This window comes from Gavia stellata, chromosome 23, assembly GCF_030936135.1.
Source record: "Gavia stellata isolate bGavSte3 chromosome 23, bGavSte3.hap2, whole genome shotgun sequence".
Lineage (NCBI taxonomy): Eukaryota > Metazoa > Chordata > Aves > Gaviiformes > Gaviidae > Gavia > Gavia stellata.
The window spans coordinates 12,839,613-12,851,695 of record NC_082616.1 but is presented as its reverse complement, the minus strand read 5'-3'; the positions used below and the strand labels follow the sequence as shown (position 1 = coordinate 12,851,695).

The 12,083-nt window shown below is 36.9% G+C and overlaps 1 protein-coding gene across 1 annotated transcript in view; it reads right to left on the bottom strand.

Annotated features, from left to right (window-relative positions):
- Positions 1-12,083, bottom strand: part of RALGAPA2 (Ral GTPase activating protein catalytic subunit alpha 2) — a 132,924-nt gene that overhangs the window by 79,290 nt on the left and 41,551 nt on the right. Inside the window, exons 17-23 of the mRNA XM_059828587.1 lie at positions 10,545-10,682; positions 9,938-10,035; positions 7,826-7,916; positions 7,485-7,661; positions 5,111-5,304; positions 4,515-4,613; positions 4,094-4,249 (exon numbers count right to left, since the gene is read on the bottom strand). Coding sequence (XP_059684570.1) covers positions 4,094-4,249; positions 4,515-4,613; positions 5,111-5,304; positions 7,485-7,661; positions 7,826-7,916; positions 9,938-10,035; positions 10,545-10,682 — 953 coding nt within the window. The remainder of the gene's footprint in view (positions 1-4,093; positions 4,250-4,514; positions 4,614-5,110; positions 5,305-7,484; positions 7,662-7,825; positions 7,917-9,937; positions 10,036-10,544; positions 10,683-12,083) is intronic.

The window sequence follows — 12,083 nt, the reverse complement described above, 5'->3', positions numbered from 1 at the left end:
TGTTAACTTCTCCGTCTACAGCTGGGCTGCGTTCTGCAGGCAGTCCAGTCTGCATGTGCTGAAATTTAATCACCAAGGACATCTGTCAACTCATTTGGATTTGGGCTTTTTTTTTTTTCCTTCCATATTTAAAGTTTGTTCTGCCCTCAACATCACTGAACTAAAAAAAGCCATCAGCACAGCCTCTTTCCTTATCTATTAGTTGTCCTTTCCACAGAGAATTTCTGAAGTCTATGCTTTTTACCATGTTCCTTAATATCTTCTAATATACATAAGCACTCTTTTCCAAAGATAGTCTGGCAGGCCAGTATAATTGTACGTTTATTAAACTTATTTGATAAAACTAACTTCAAAAGTCAGGAATATAATTAACGTGTTAGCTCACTTTTCAGATAACCTCTGACTACTGGGCAAAACCTTGGTGGCACGTGTTGTCAATAGGTTACACCAAGCACGTTAACTGATGCTAAAGCCCTGGCAGTAGGGTGAGACTTTCTAAAAAAATATTACACCAAACAGCTGGCTGTTTGAAACTTAAAAAATATTGAAAACCTACCTCGTCTTTTACAGTGTAACTACAAGGTAAGCACCTAACTTGCACTGCATTCTCTTCTCAAACTAAGAGTGCAAAGACAGAAATAAGACGGTGTCACAAAAATCCACAGACATTTTAGAAGAAAAACACCAGTAATCTAGAAGGACCATTTAAGTACCAAAAGTACCAGATTTGAAGAATCAGAATTCTCTCAATAGCTGCTTTTCTGTGAAAGGGGCTGAATAGTGTTAGTAGTATTTCGGAATCTTGTTTTGCTACTTTTGTTCTTCAGCAAAAACAAGGAAGCCATGAAGCAAGGAGATGCTTATGTACCTTTTCAAGTTCAGGAAGCAAAAATTACTGCTACAGTAAGCAACCAGTAGCAATAATAAAATACATTTCCTTTCACGGTTTAGGTATTTTTAAGATTTGTGCATTGCCGTATTAGACTTTGGTTTAATTTAAAAAGCTGTATTTATTGTCCAAATCAAAAAACACGTATAGTTGCAATCACTGGAATGGGGGCTTTTCAACCATCGGTCTCACCTAGCGGCGTAAGGCAGCTATGCCTACCCAAACTGCAACAGGCTATCCCATTGCATCTCCTAAAAATCACACCCCAAGAACATTTCATGATTTTCCATAATCTACATGAGAAATTGGAGCAGCCATAGGTGAACTACCTTCGCTAACCCACGGCACGGTAGTGAACGTCCGAATTCACTTTCCTTTACACTGGAGGTCAGGGAGGGGAGGTGCTGATCCTCAGTGAGCTTCATTCATAAAAACAGCAGGAAAAAATCCAGGCTCCCTACAGCATCAGAAAAATGCCCACTGACTTGAGCAGTACAAGCGGAGAATGATCATCCCGCAGACAGTCACTTGCCCCCTGACCTCAGGCCCCTTTGCAAGCTGGAAGTAATTACAACACCAGACTGCAACTTACTCAGTACTGCCGTTTATGCAATGACTTCTCCCACCTGAAAAGGTGATGCAATTGTTGCGGAGAATTGTTCACTTCTTCAGAGATGTTTGTTGTTAGACACTTCCACATGGACAAATTAGATGCAGCTCATTACCTCGTTATCTCCTTTCTCATCTGCTAAGCTAATTGCTACACCTTGTACTCAGAATGTCATGGGAGCTTTCTATAAAATATAACTCTACATTGCTCTTTTATATACCACCTGAGACAAGTCTGCAAAGTTAGGCAGCACTTGCTGGGAATAATATTGTATTAATTGCTAACCATATTAAAAAACGTATTATTTTGTTTTTCTATCAACACCAAAATCTAGACAATACAGCAGAAAGCTGTAGCACCTTGACACTAATCATACTGGAGATACAGAAATAGGTATAAGGATCGTGCTTCATATCAACATGTTGCATGAGAATCCAAGCTCCAAAGCACCATGAGTTAACACCTCAACCAGTTTCAGAGCTAAGGAAAGCAAAACTGGAAGGACAGTAACATAAGAAAAAAAAACTTGTGGTCAAGTGTGCCACCAAGAGGCAAAAAAAGCAAAACCAAGGAAGAACAAAAGAGCAGCATCAGTGTGCAAAATATATGTGAAACCCTGGAATGATGTGCAATGTGGGTCTGCCTTCACTACGCCAACTACGCAGCCTTCATTTCATCTTCCTTAACTTCTGGATTGTAACTCTGCACAAGGACTGAAATCCAGTGTGCACAGCAGCAAGAAGCTTAAAATCTGTGTAACTAACAGCAAAACGCAATAATCAGGGTTAAAAAACAGCCTAACGACAACCAACTCCACATTTTAAAAATCTCTCAGTTTCTACGTAAGAAACAGTTCTCCAGGAAGCAGTCAGATTTCAAAAAACACAGCAACCCTTAGCTTAGAAAAAAGGAACTGCCGACAGCTGAACACCTCTGAAAATCTGGCCATTTCATGGAAATGTGTACATGAAAACAACTTAAGTCTTAAAATTACTGATATTTTCCATCCCTATGGTGCTGTGTTGGCAGTGGCTGCTATACAGATTTAAGGGTCTTTGTTCTGTCAAATATAAAAGTGATTTTTTTTTTTTTTTAAATCTGGTCTACATCAACCTTTAAAGTTTCTTGTGTGTTTTATGTGAGAGAATTTAATGCTGTGTCTTTTGTGGTTTTTTTCCTAAATGCTCTAACTTTTCAGGAGGGGAACCGAGATTCAGAGGGCAAGAGTCTGACAACAATTCATTATTTCTCTCTTTCATCTCAGAAATAATCAAACCAGTTCCAGACTCTTCCCGCTGGCTTACTAAAGGCACCAGAAATAACTCTGAGAAGAAGCAGAAGTGACCACCACAGGACTTAGAAAGGGGTCTGTGTGCCCTCTGCTGGCATCCACAGCACAGCTCTAGCCATTGCTTTCATTAGACTATCTCTTTTAAGGAAGAAAACTCATTCCTACAGCTATAAAACTGTGGATATGTTTCTAGATAGTCTCTTTTTTGTCTAAAGAGTATTTCTTACAGTTTTTATGAGTATTTAGCTGTTTCTGTGGCCCAATAAACATCCTGCATCTCGACAGATTAAGTCTTTTCCTCATCTCCCACTGAATACTTTATTAATTAGGCCAACCCAGGACACAGAGACCTAGAAACAATATTTATCCACAGAAACAGAATGTTTTGGCAGCACCTCTTGGTTACAGTGATAAGATAACCTTCTGTCTCAGTTGTTCCTTCAGTTCCCTTTGCATCAGTTAAAAAGAATTGGTATGACAGTTTTAAACATACCCTGAAGGACTAATCGTGAAGGGGAAAAGTCTGGAGAGGACAACATTAATTCTAATTTTTGAGGATGTCCTTGCAAGTAATGGCACAGGGCATTCAAAAGGGTGTGCTGAGAGCAGATGCTGCTCATAAATTAACATAAAGCTCTTCGCAGCTCCTCCTTTGCCCAAGATCATGTCTAGCATTTTACCTCATCATAGAAGGTAAAAACATCTGTAACATGAGCTAGGAGTAACCACTATCTCCCTGAAGTTGTAAATAATGTGAACAACAGACTAACTCCAGCGTCTGCTCTGGAAGCAGCGACTTCACAGCATCACAGTTCAGACAGGAACGTGGTAGGGCTGTTGGACACACAAGGCTCCTCCTTTGGCAGAACCAAAATTTAGACATACTGGTCAAACACACAGGGTAGCTCAAGGCTTGATGTTAACTGAGTGTTTTAACATTTTTGACATGACCAGCTTGACCCAGCTACTAACCGTGCAAAACAGGTGGACAGAACATCATCACTGAGATTATTCCTCAGAAACATCAGGAAAGCAAGAAAGAAACATCAACTAGCATGTGTGATGCAGTTGTGACCATAAGTTACAAATAATTAGTTGTTTAAAAATTTATAACTGGGAGAGCAATGACAAAGTCAGGACAACACAATCTAAAGAGAGGTACAGACTAGGCTACACAGGATAACTTCATGCAACAATTGTTAGAAAGTATTGCTTCCTTTCTGCTTCAGATCTTCAAATATGAAAATGCAGACATTTCCATCAGCACACAGTAACAAATTAATTTATCAAGTAAAGCTTGTACCTGGTCTTCACTTGTTAAGCCAAGGTGCATGACAAAATAAAAATGAACCAGGAAATCAGAATTTGGCAGAACATCTTGACGCCTAGTCATCATAGCACAGATCAGCCTGTATGCCTGAAGTTTGCCTTCCTTATATTCATTTGGCAGGGTGGTTGCCTGAAAAGAGCACAGACCTTGTATTATTACTTTTTTTCCTAGTAGCCAGATAATGCAAAACTGTATCTTCAGCAGATTTTCCATAAACCAAGTCTGTTCCATGTATTTATTAAAATAGATTCAAGTCCAAATAGCCTTTGGAGGGTATTCGTCTTCTTAGCCAGCAGCAATTGTAAAAATTAAAAATAATGCAACTAAATATACACAAATTCAGTACCACTATAGAAGAAAATACTAATGTCTGAAAATTTTAGAAATAATTTACCTTGAACAACCATGACGCAAATATTCTGAGAGGAGGAATTAAGACAGGAGGAGAGGGAGTAGACTGATTGTCCACACTTATAGCAAGGTTGTCCCGTATCTAATGTTTTTAAAAGAAGAGAGTTAATAAAACTGATAGATTACTTCATTAATGCTCTTTATTTCATATTATTACTTTTTCATTTTATTTGATTTACTTTAAAGGCACTACAGCCTGTGCTATACAGAGTTCCTACTCAAGCCAAACTACCAGGAAAGCTTGTTCTACAGTGCTTCCACACAGCCTAAGCAAGTATTACCATTTTAGGTCATACCATGGGCTTTCACACCAAATACCAGTGTTTGCGGTATTTTATTCTACACCTCTATTTTCTTTGCTACTGTTTCCTCACCCCATTTAAATTAACTAATCTAAATTCTCTTGCCATTGAACGTGAACATTTTCTGTTGGGGATACCTACTGGAAGTCAAACAGGATTATCTTTCTTTATGACAGAATCCTCCAAATCTCATGCTAATACTAAATCAAATTTAATAATAATTTTTACAACAAAAGAAAAAATCATTATCATTAGATGTAAGCATCATATACAATACCTTTGCAAGCTTATACCACAACTCATAAAGATACCCAAAAACTTTTGCATGGATTTTAGGTGACTGTATATTGTTCACATCTCCAAGAATTCCCAAGATCCTCCTCCATAACACAGCAGCAGAATCAGGATGCCAACCAATAAGGCTTCCACCAGCAATTATACTGCAGTCATCAGCAAGGAATTCACTACTGTCTGTAAATTTAAAAAAAGTTCAATTTCCATGAATTAGAAATGCCGTGTACAGTATAAATTTGGTCAATAAAATAGGAACATTACTCCTTCTAACCATCTTCCATCTCAGAAGTATTCTCTCTCACCAAATGATCTCTCTCTTTTTCATTGCTCATGCTAGCACATGATTCAAAGAAAAAAATGGTAGAAAATATAGGCTAAAGGGCCTTTCACATAGAGATGACGCAGCTATAGATGAGTTTTATATCAGACAGACTGCCCCCACTCAAGGGTTGGTGTTTTTTAGCAGGGAGGCAAATGCAGTTAAATGGAAAATACATGTGCTCCGAGAGATTTAGTCAATCAATAACTGGCTTTTACAGGTAATATTTCTATTGCTGAGTCCTTTCTTTTTTAAGACCACACAGTATAAAATGACCTGGAAATGCAACTGAACAAAGGAACTAAAAAGTATGCATTACTAGTGATGAAGAATATGGTCAGGCATTACCATTTATACAGAAGCAGTTCCTGATGCAAACTGAGAAAGAAAGCAGGGATTTGTGAAGATTGTCAGGATAATGGAAATAATATGCTTAAACTGTAAAAGAAAAATTCCATATTGAAGTGCAAATTTTAATGACAAGAGCTGTTACATTATATTCTATCAGAGCAGGGAAAGCTGCGTAGCAGCCTGTCTGCAGGCAGAATCAGACCTATGGTCCAGCATGGCACCCTGCAGTGCTCAGCAGCCAATGTTTCCAGGAAAGTTGCAGGAAACCTCTACACAGGCAGAAGGAAACAACTTGTGTGCTCCCAGGACCCAAAGAAGGTTAGCAAAATAAATGCCATTTTAGCTGTTTTTACATTTGCTTGAATTTATTTTTTAAAAAGCTTTCGGGATTTTTTCTTTCTGCCCTTTTTGTTTTGTTGGTTGTAGCATTATCAATTCCCAAAGTGTTAAAACAGATATTTTATATTAAGCACATTAGAATAATCTTCAACAGATCTACCGTCAGGGAAATTGCATCTATGTTGTTCAGTGGTGGTGTCACAGCATTTTTTGCCTTACACGATAGAGGTTTCTACAGCAAATCAAAGTTTTGTGACTTGGGTGCGAACCAGAAATGCAGTAGGGCACACTGGCTCTGTTGGGTAATTATACATTTGTTACCCCATTTTTCCTTTTAGTCTACATAACCTTTCAGGTTATTTTATGTAATCCTTTCTCTTTGTACACACAAAGGAACGATGCCTTGCATCACAGACATAAAGAAAGCAATGAATTTATCCTACCTAATAATCCTTACCATGTACTGTATTACATGCTACCTTTTGTACAATGGCAGTTCGAACTGTTGAACTAGGTGTGCTCGTTCATTAAATTAGAGATATTTCAAAGAAAAAGTGAATATGAAAAAAGCATTCTTGAAAGTATGTATCTGTTAGCAAAACCAGCCTATAAGATAGTTTCATATGTTACTGCATTAAGTTATTTCAATAACATCTCTGACTCACATTCTTAGATGGGAAGGTACCTTTACAAATTGCAAAGAATCAAATATTTCAATAAATAATCATGAGTGTTGTATATGGTAAAGATACTATAAATAAAACGAAAAGGTAAAAGGACTTTTACTTCCAAATTAACTCTTTGAGAATGCCACTTATCACATCCCACTGGAGTACAGGCATTGCGTACTTTGAAGTATAAATAAGGAGGGTAACAGGATTAAGACAAGAGAAGTTACCATGAATTAACCAGTAATTTCCTATCAGTCAAAATATAGAGTAAGGAATTTCCTTAGACCATTCTGCTATGGAATAAAACCCATTAACTTAAAATATAAATTAAATTAATTTATTTTAGTTGACACTGGGGCAGGCTAAGAGAGCACAAGCAATCAGCTATCACATGTCAGCTGATTAGTAGTAATTCGACACAGTAAGCAACCCAATTATTTTCAACTGTGTGATCATTTTCTGGATCACAATTTATTGGCACCTATGTCAGCTTCAATCTGATTATCCAAATTCCTTAAACTCTGGGTATTCAAATCTCATTTTTGAATGAACATTATGAACAAAACTTGGTGATACATGCCGAACGAAACATACTTTTTATAAGCAAACTGAACTGTATAAACTCTTTTTTGAGACAAAAATCTAAAATAGTAAATACATTTTCTGGACTACAGTACCTGTTAAATTTGCAGTATCTGAAGGACTAAGCTGAAGCCAGCGAGGTGCATCAGGATCCACACAAACATCTGCTGACGCATTAACTTCACGGTCTTCTTCAGAAGCTTGCCAGGGGACAAGCGCGATCTCTACTTCATTATTATAGCCAATGGATGTGTCACTGCTAACACTTTCACCTAAAGCGAGAAGGGGATTGATAAAGAACACAAACCCTGTTTTTAAAGACTATATTAGCAAAGCATGATGAAAAAAGCATCTAATATATCTGTAGCAAGACAAAATTATGACACTGATTTCAATTGCTACACTTAAGAAAAATACTGTATTTCTTGGAACTCACTTTTTTCTCTCTCTCTATAATTTCCATGTGATTGCTGTGAGTCTGCTTTCAAATCTAATTCAGCTGTACTACTGCTTCTTCGTACTAGTACCTTCAGAGAAAAAATATTAATCTCAGCTTATTACAGTTTTGAGAACTACATCATATTTTAGCAAATTCAAAATACACACACATTTATTGGAAATTAATTACAACTCAGTCAAGGTATTTTCACGAATATCTCATGATATTTCACGACAACCTAAACATCTTTAAATGTCTCCAGGAAACCATCATGCTTTCAATTTCAGTCTTTATCCTCCCTTTCTTAAACTCAGTTTTCATTCCAACGAGCAGGACTTTTTACTTATGTTTTTCCACAAATCTGAAATCATTCAATACTTTTAAAAGTATCAAAAAATCTTCAGGAAGAAATTAGTAGTCATCTTTTACGTCAGGGCATTACTCTGTTGCAGAACAACCCATGCAAAGACACCTGATGTTTTGTTTAACTTCTTCACCAAGTGGATTTATAGCCTACTTGCTGAAAACCCTTCAGACAATTTTCCACTTCTAGATGATAGTGCTCTGTCCCTAAGCATAACTGTTTTGCTTTCTATCTGGCAGATCACCTTCAAATCCACATTTCTTGCAACTCCATGCCATCTAGAATAGCAAAATTTACTTTCTGCCAGAAAAAGAGTATCATGTTTTCCATTGCAAATATGCAACAAAAAGCCCCAACACCTTACCCCTAGGAGCATACTAGATCTAACTACTGAAGGAATCTCTACTCTAAAATTCCTCAATTCAGTTAACATTTACAAAACGTTTCTGAAATTACGTTTTTATATTTGCAATTATTAGTACTACTATTTTTAAATTAATTTCTTGAAGCAATTTCTGATCCACTGACCAGACATTAATCCACTTTTTCTTTCTGCCTATGTCTGAGAAAGCAAATTATTGCCACTAAAGAGACAACTGGCGTGTACAAATTATTATATCATCTAACATTGTAGCTTTTTTTTTTTTTTTAACTGGAGAGAATTGACAATCATTTCCAAGAAATACATGTTTACTTGCGCTGCCTGATAGACTGCAGAGTCATCTTTCTTCCCTGGCAAATCTGACTCTTAGTGATCAGTGATGACAATATTTCAGTGGCTTGTGATATGAAGTCAAACTAGTTCACATGGTACATTAGCAAGCTATGCAGTGAATACACTGCCAAACCCCAGCTTCCACTTGCAAAAAGGGTGGAAGTGCAATACTGGTAACAGCCTGGCAGCATATGCTTGTGAATATTTTATAACACATGCCACTAAAATAGAATGGGGAGCCAGGTTAATTTTTAATTCCCCCAACTACTGAGCTTACTTCTCTCCCTCTCCTCCACCATGCAAAGCAGACTAGGTTTTCCTTCCTTTTTGAGACACTTTGTTATTCCTGAAGCGACTAATGAAAGGACTCTGCAGAACATGTCTCGATTCTCCTTTCTAGAGCTAAGTGTTAATGGTTCTTTAAGCCTAGACGTATGGGAGAGCTAAGGTCCAAAGACAAGATTCAGCTCGAAGTCCTCCATGCTGTATTGCATTATACTTCCACAAAGATGATCAGCCTTGGTCATTTATTATTTCTACCATTCATTCAAAAGTTGCATTAAAAATTTACGAAGCTTCCCTGCCCTAACGTTAACTTATACAAACATCCGCAATACATAGCTGGTGACAGAAATTGTGCTGAAGGAAAGCATTTTCCCCAGCACTTCAAGCCATCAAACATTTATTCCAGTGTACTGTAGCTCTAATAGCCATGAATTATTTATATTTTAAAAGTTATTAAATTCTTGTCTATACTTAATATTAAAAAAGCACAAAAGTCTTGTATAAGACTAGAATATAGCCAATTACATTAAACTCCATAAGCAACTGACAAGATCAGGAGCCACAGAATTATCATACCAAGTAGGATAATGAACAGCTACAGCTCAACTCCAGATGCCATACTGGAAATGTAATGAATGATTTTTCACACTTGCAGTTGCTAGAGTTTCTAAATACTAAAAGCCATCTGATTAGAAAGAAAATAATGTTAGAATCTTATCAATAATCACTTTCTATTTGGCCTTACTTGCTCAGCTTCATGTTCCTTCTTTGTATATCCCATATTTTCCTGAACTGATTTGGAGTCTGAAGAAGTTAAATTATGAGAACTCCCAGCCTTTTTACCTACAAATTTTAGAAAGTAAACAAGAAATTTATGGGACTAAAGTACATGGCAAATTATATGAAAAGTTTCAGTTACATTTACACTTCTTATATTTATAGCTAAGTGAAGTAATACAACATTAAAATGGAATAGATGATGTCATAAAAAATCCTTCATAAGCATAACATACTTACATGACAGGAACGGAAGTAGACCTATTAGCTTGAATACACGAAATTTAAATGCAAGCCAGATTAAAAAAAGTTTGCGTTACATACAAAATGCATACATTCAAAAGGTTTCATTTTTAACTGCCCTGCTTCATAAAAGGTCATGTCCTGCATTTGTGGCCTGTTAACTTCTTAAACACAGTTCTGTCAACAAGATACCAACAATAGATTTAGTAAGAAAACGAGACAAAAAACATTTTAGAACAAAAAGTAGAAACAAAAATAGCATTTATGAGGCTGAACAAGTCTGAACACTTTTTCTTCAGAAGTACAGTATCACTATATTTTATCAAAATTACCTTGAAAAAAATCAGATGGAAACTGATCTGTAATATCTGAAGTGCTGCTACTTCGAGTTAGCTGCTGCTCTTGGTTTGCAAATAGGCCCATAGCTTCTGTTCCTGTTGAATTTTCCAGCTGTTGAGATTCTTCAACTTCTGTTGATTTAATTAAAACACAAAATATTTGCACAACCTCAGAATTATATACACATGTGAACTCCTTACCTGAGAAAGCTATATTAAAAAGCAACCCATTCAAATATTTAAAATTCCTAAGTTACAAAGCTAGAATGTAACTCCTAGTTACAGAAGTTATAATTTAAGTTTCATAAAATATCCTTAGAAAAATTGTAAAGTTTGGAGAGAGATGTATGAGCAGTGTAAGTGGTAGAAAGTCTAGAAAAAGGACAGAAATTACTTTGGGGGTTCGGAGTGCACAAGGAAGGGTGGGAGGATGTTGCGTGAACAAAGCTATGTTTTTCAGTGCTAGAGACACAAACTAGACCCTGTTCATTCTGGAAAGGGAAAGAATAGAGGAGAGGCAGCAAAACTACTATAAATGCAGAGTGTAGTAAAGATGACTATGCTTACTGACTTTTCCTCCATAAAGAGGGGAAGGGGAGAATAAAAAGGCAACAATTCAGAGTAAAAAAAGATCTAAGCTACATATGATTTGGGCTTAGTTTGCAAGGACAAACTGAATCATGCAGCTTTTTTTGCTGCAACCGAAAATAAGAAATAAAAAGAGAAGAGAGAGAGGCATGAAAATTCAAGTGAGAAAGTAAATTGACATACTGGGGAAGGAGCAACAGGAACTCTTGAGATTAGCTAGCAACACAATGCTTTTAGAAATGCATTTCTTTTAGCATTGGCACAGGGAAAAAAAAAAAACAACCAGTAACACTCGGTATCAAGTATGTTCCCATTCAGTAGAGAGGCTTTTAGTTATGGCCATGACACAGGTTAATGCCACATACCATACGTAAGCTAATTGCTAACTCCTTCCCCAGAAAGCAAAGAGGTGGCCCCCACACCCCATCAAAGCTGAACCAGCAGAACCACCAGCAGACTGTTCAAGGTGTTCAATCTGCACAGCCAATGCTATTTTCCTTTTTTAAAAAATTATGAAAAATGCTGCTGTAGCAACTCTTATGAGAATCCTTGAATTTCTTTTTTTCACTAAAGAACATGGGCTGAATTATTAAATCTTCTAGATTTCTTTCAGAATACCGTTACATAATATGCACAAATAAAAGTGACCTTTCCACCACCTTTCTGTTGTCCTCCTCTTGTCTCCTTCCCCCTGCTCTGCTTCCTGTCTGCTCCATAGGCACAGATATTGAGGCCACGCTTACTCATAAGTGAGCAAGAAGTACAGCCCCTCGGGATACCAGACTGCAGACCAATATACACAGACTGCAGCAGCAGCCTGCAGGAGGAGGACAATATGCTTAGTTCATTCAATCTACACTACCAAGTGAATTTAAATAATACTTAAATACTTAATAAAAATTGCGCCTATTTCAGAAAATTATCCAACAAATACACATGTACAAA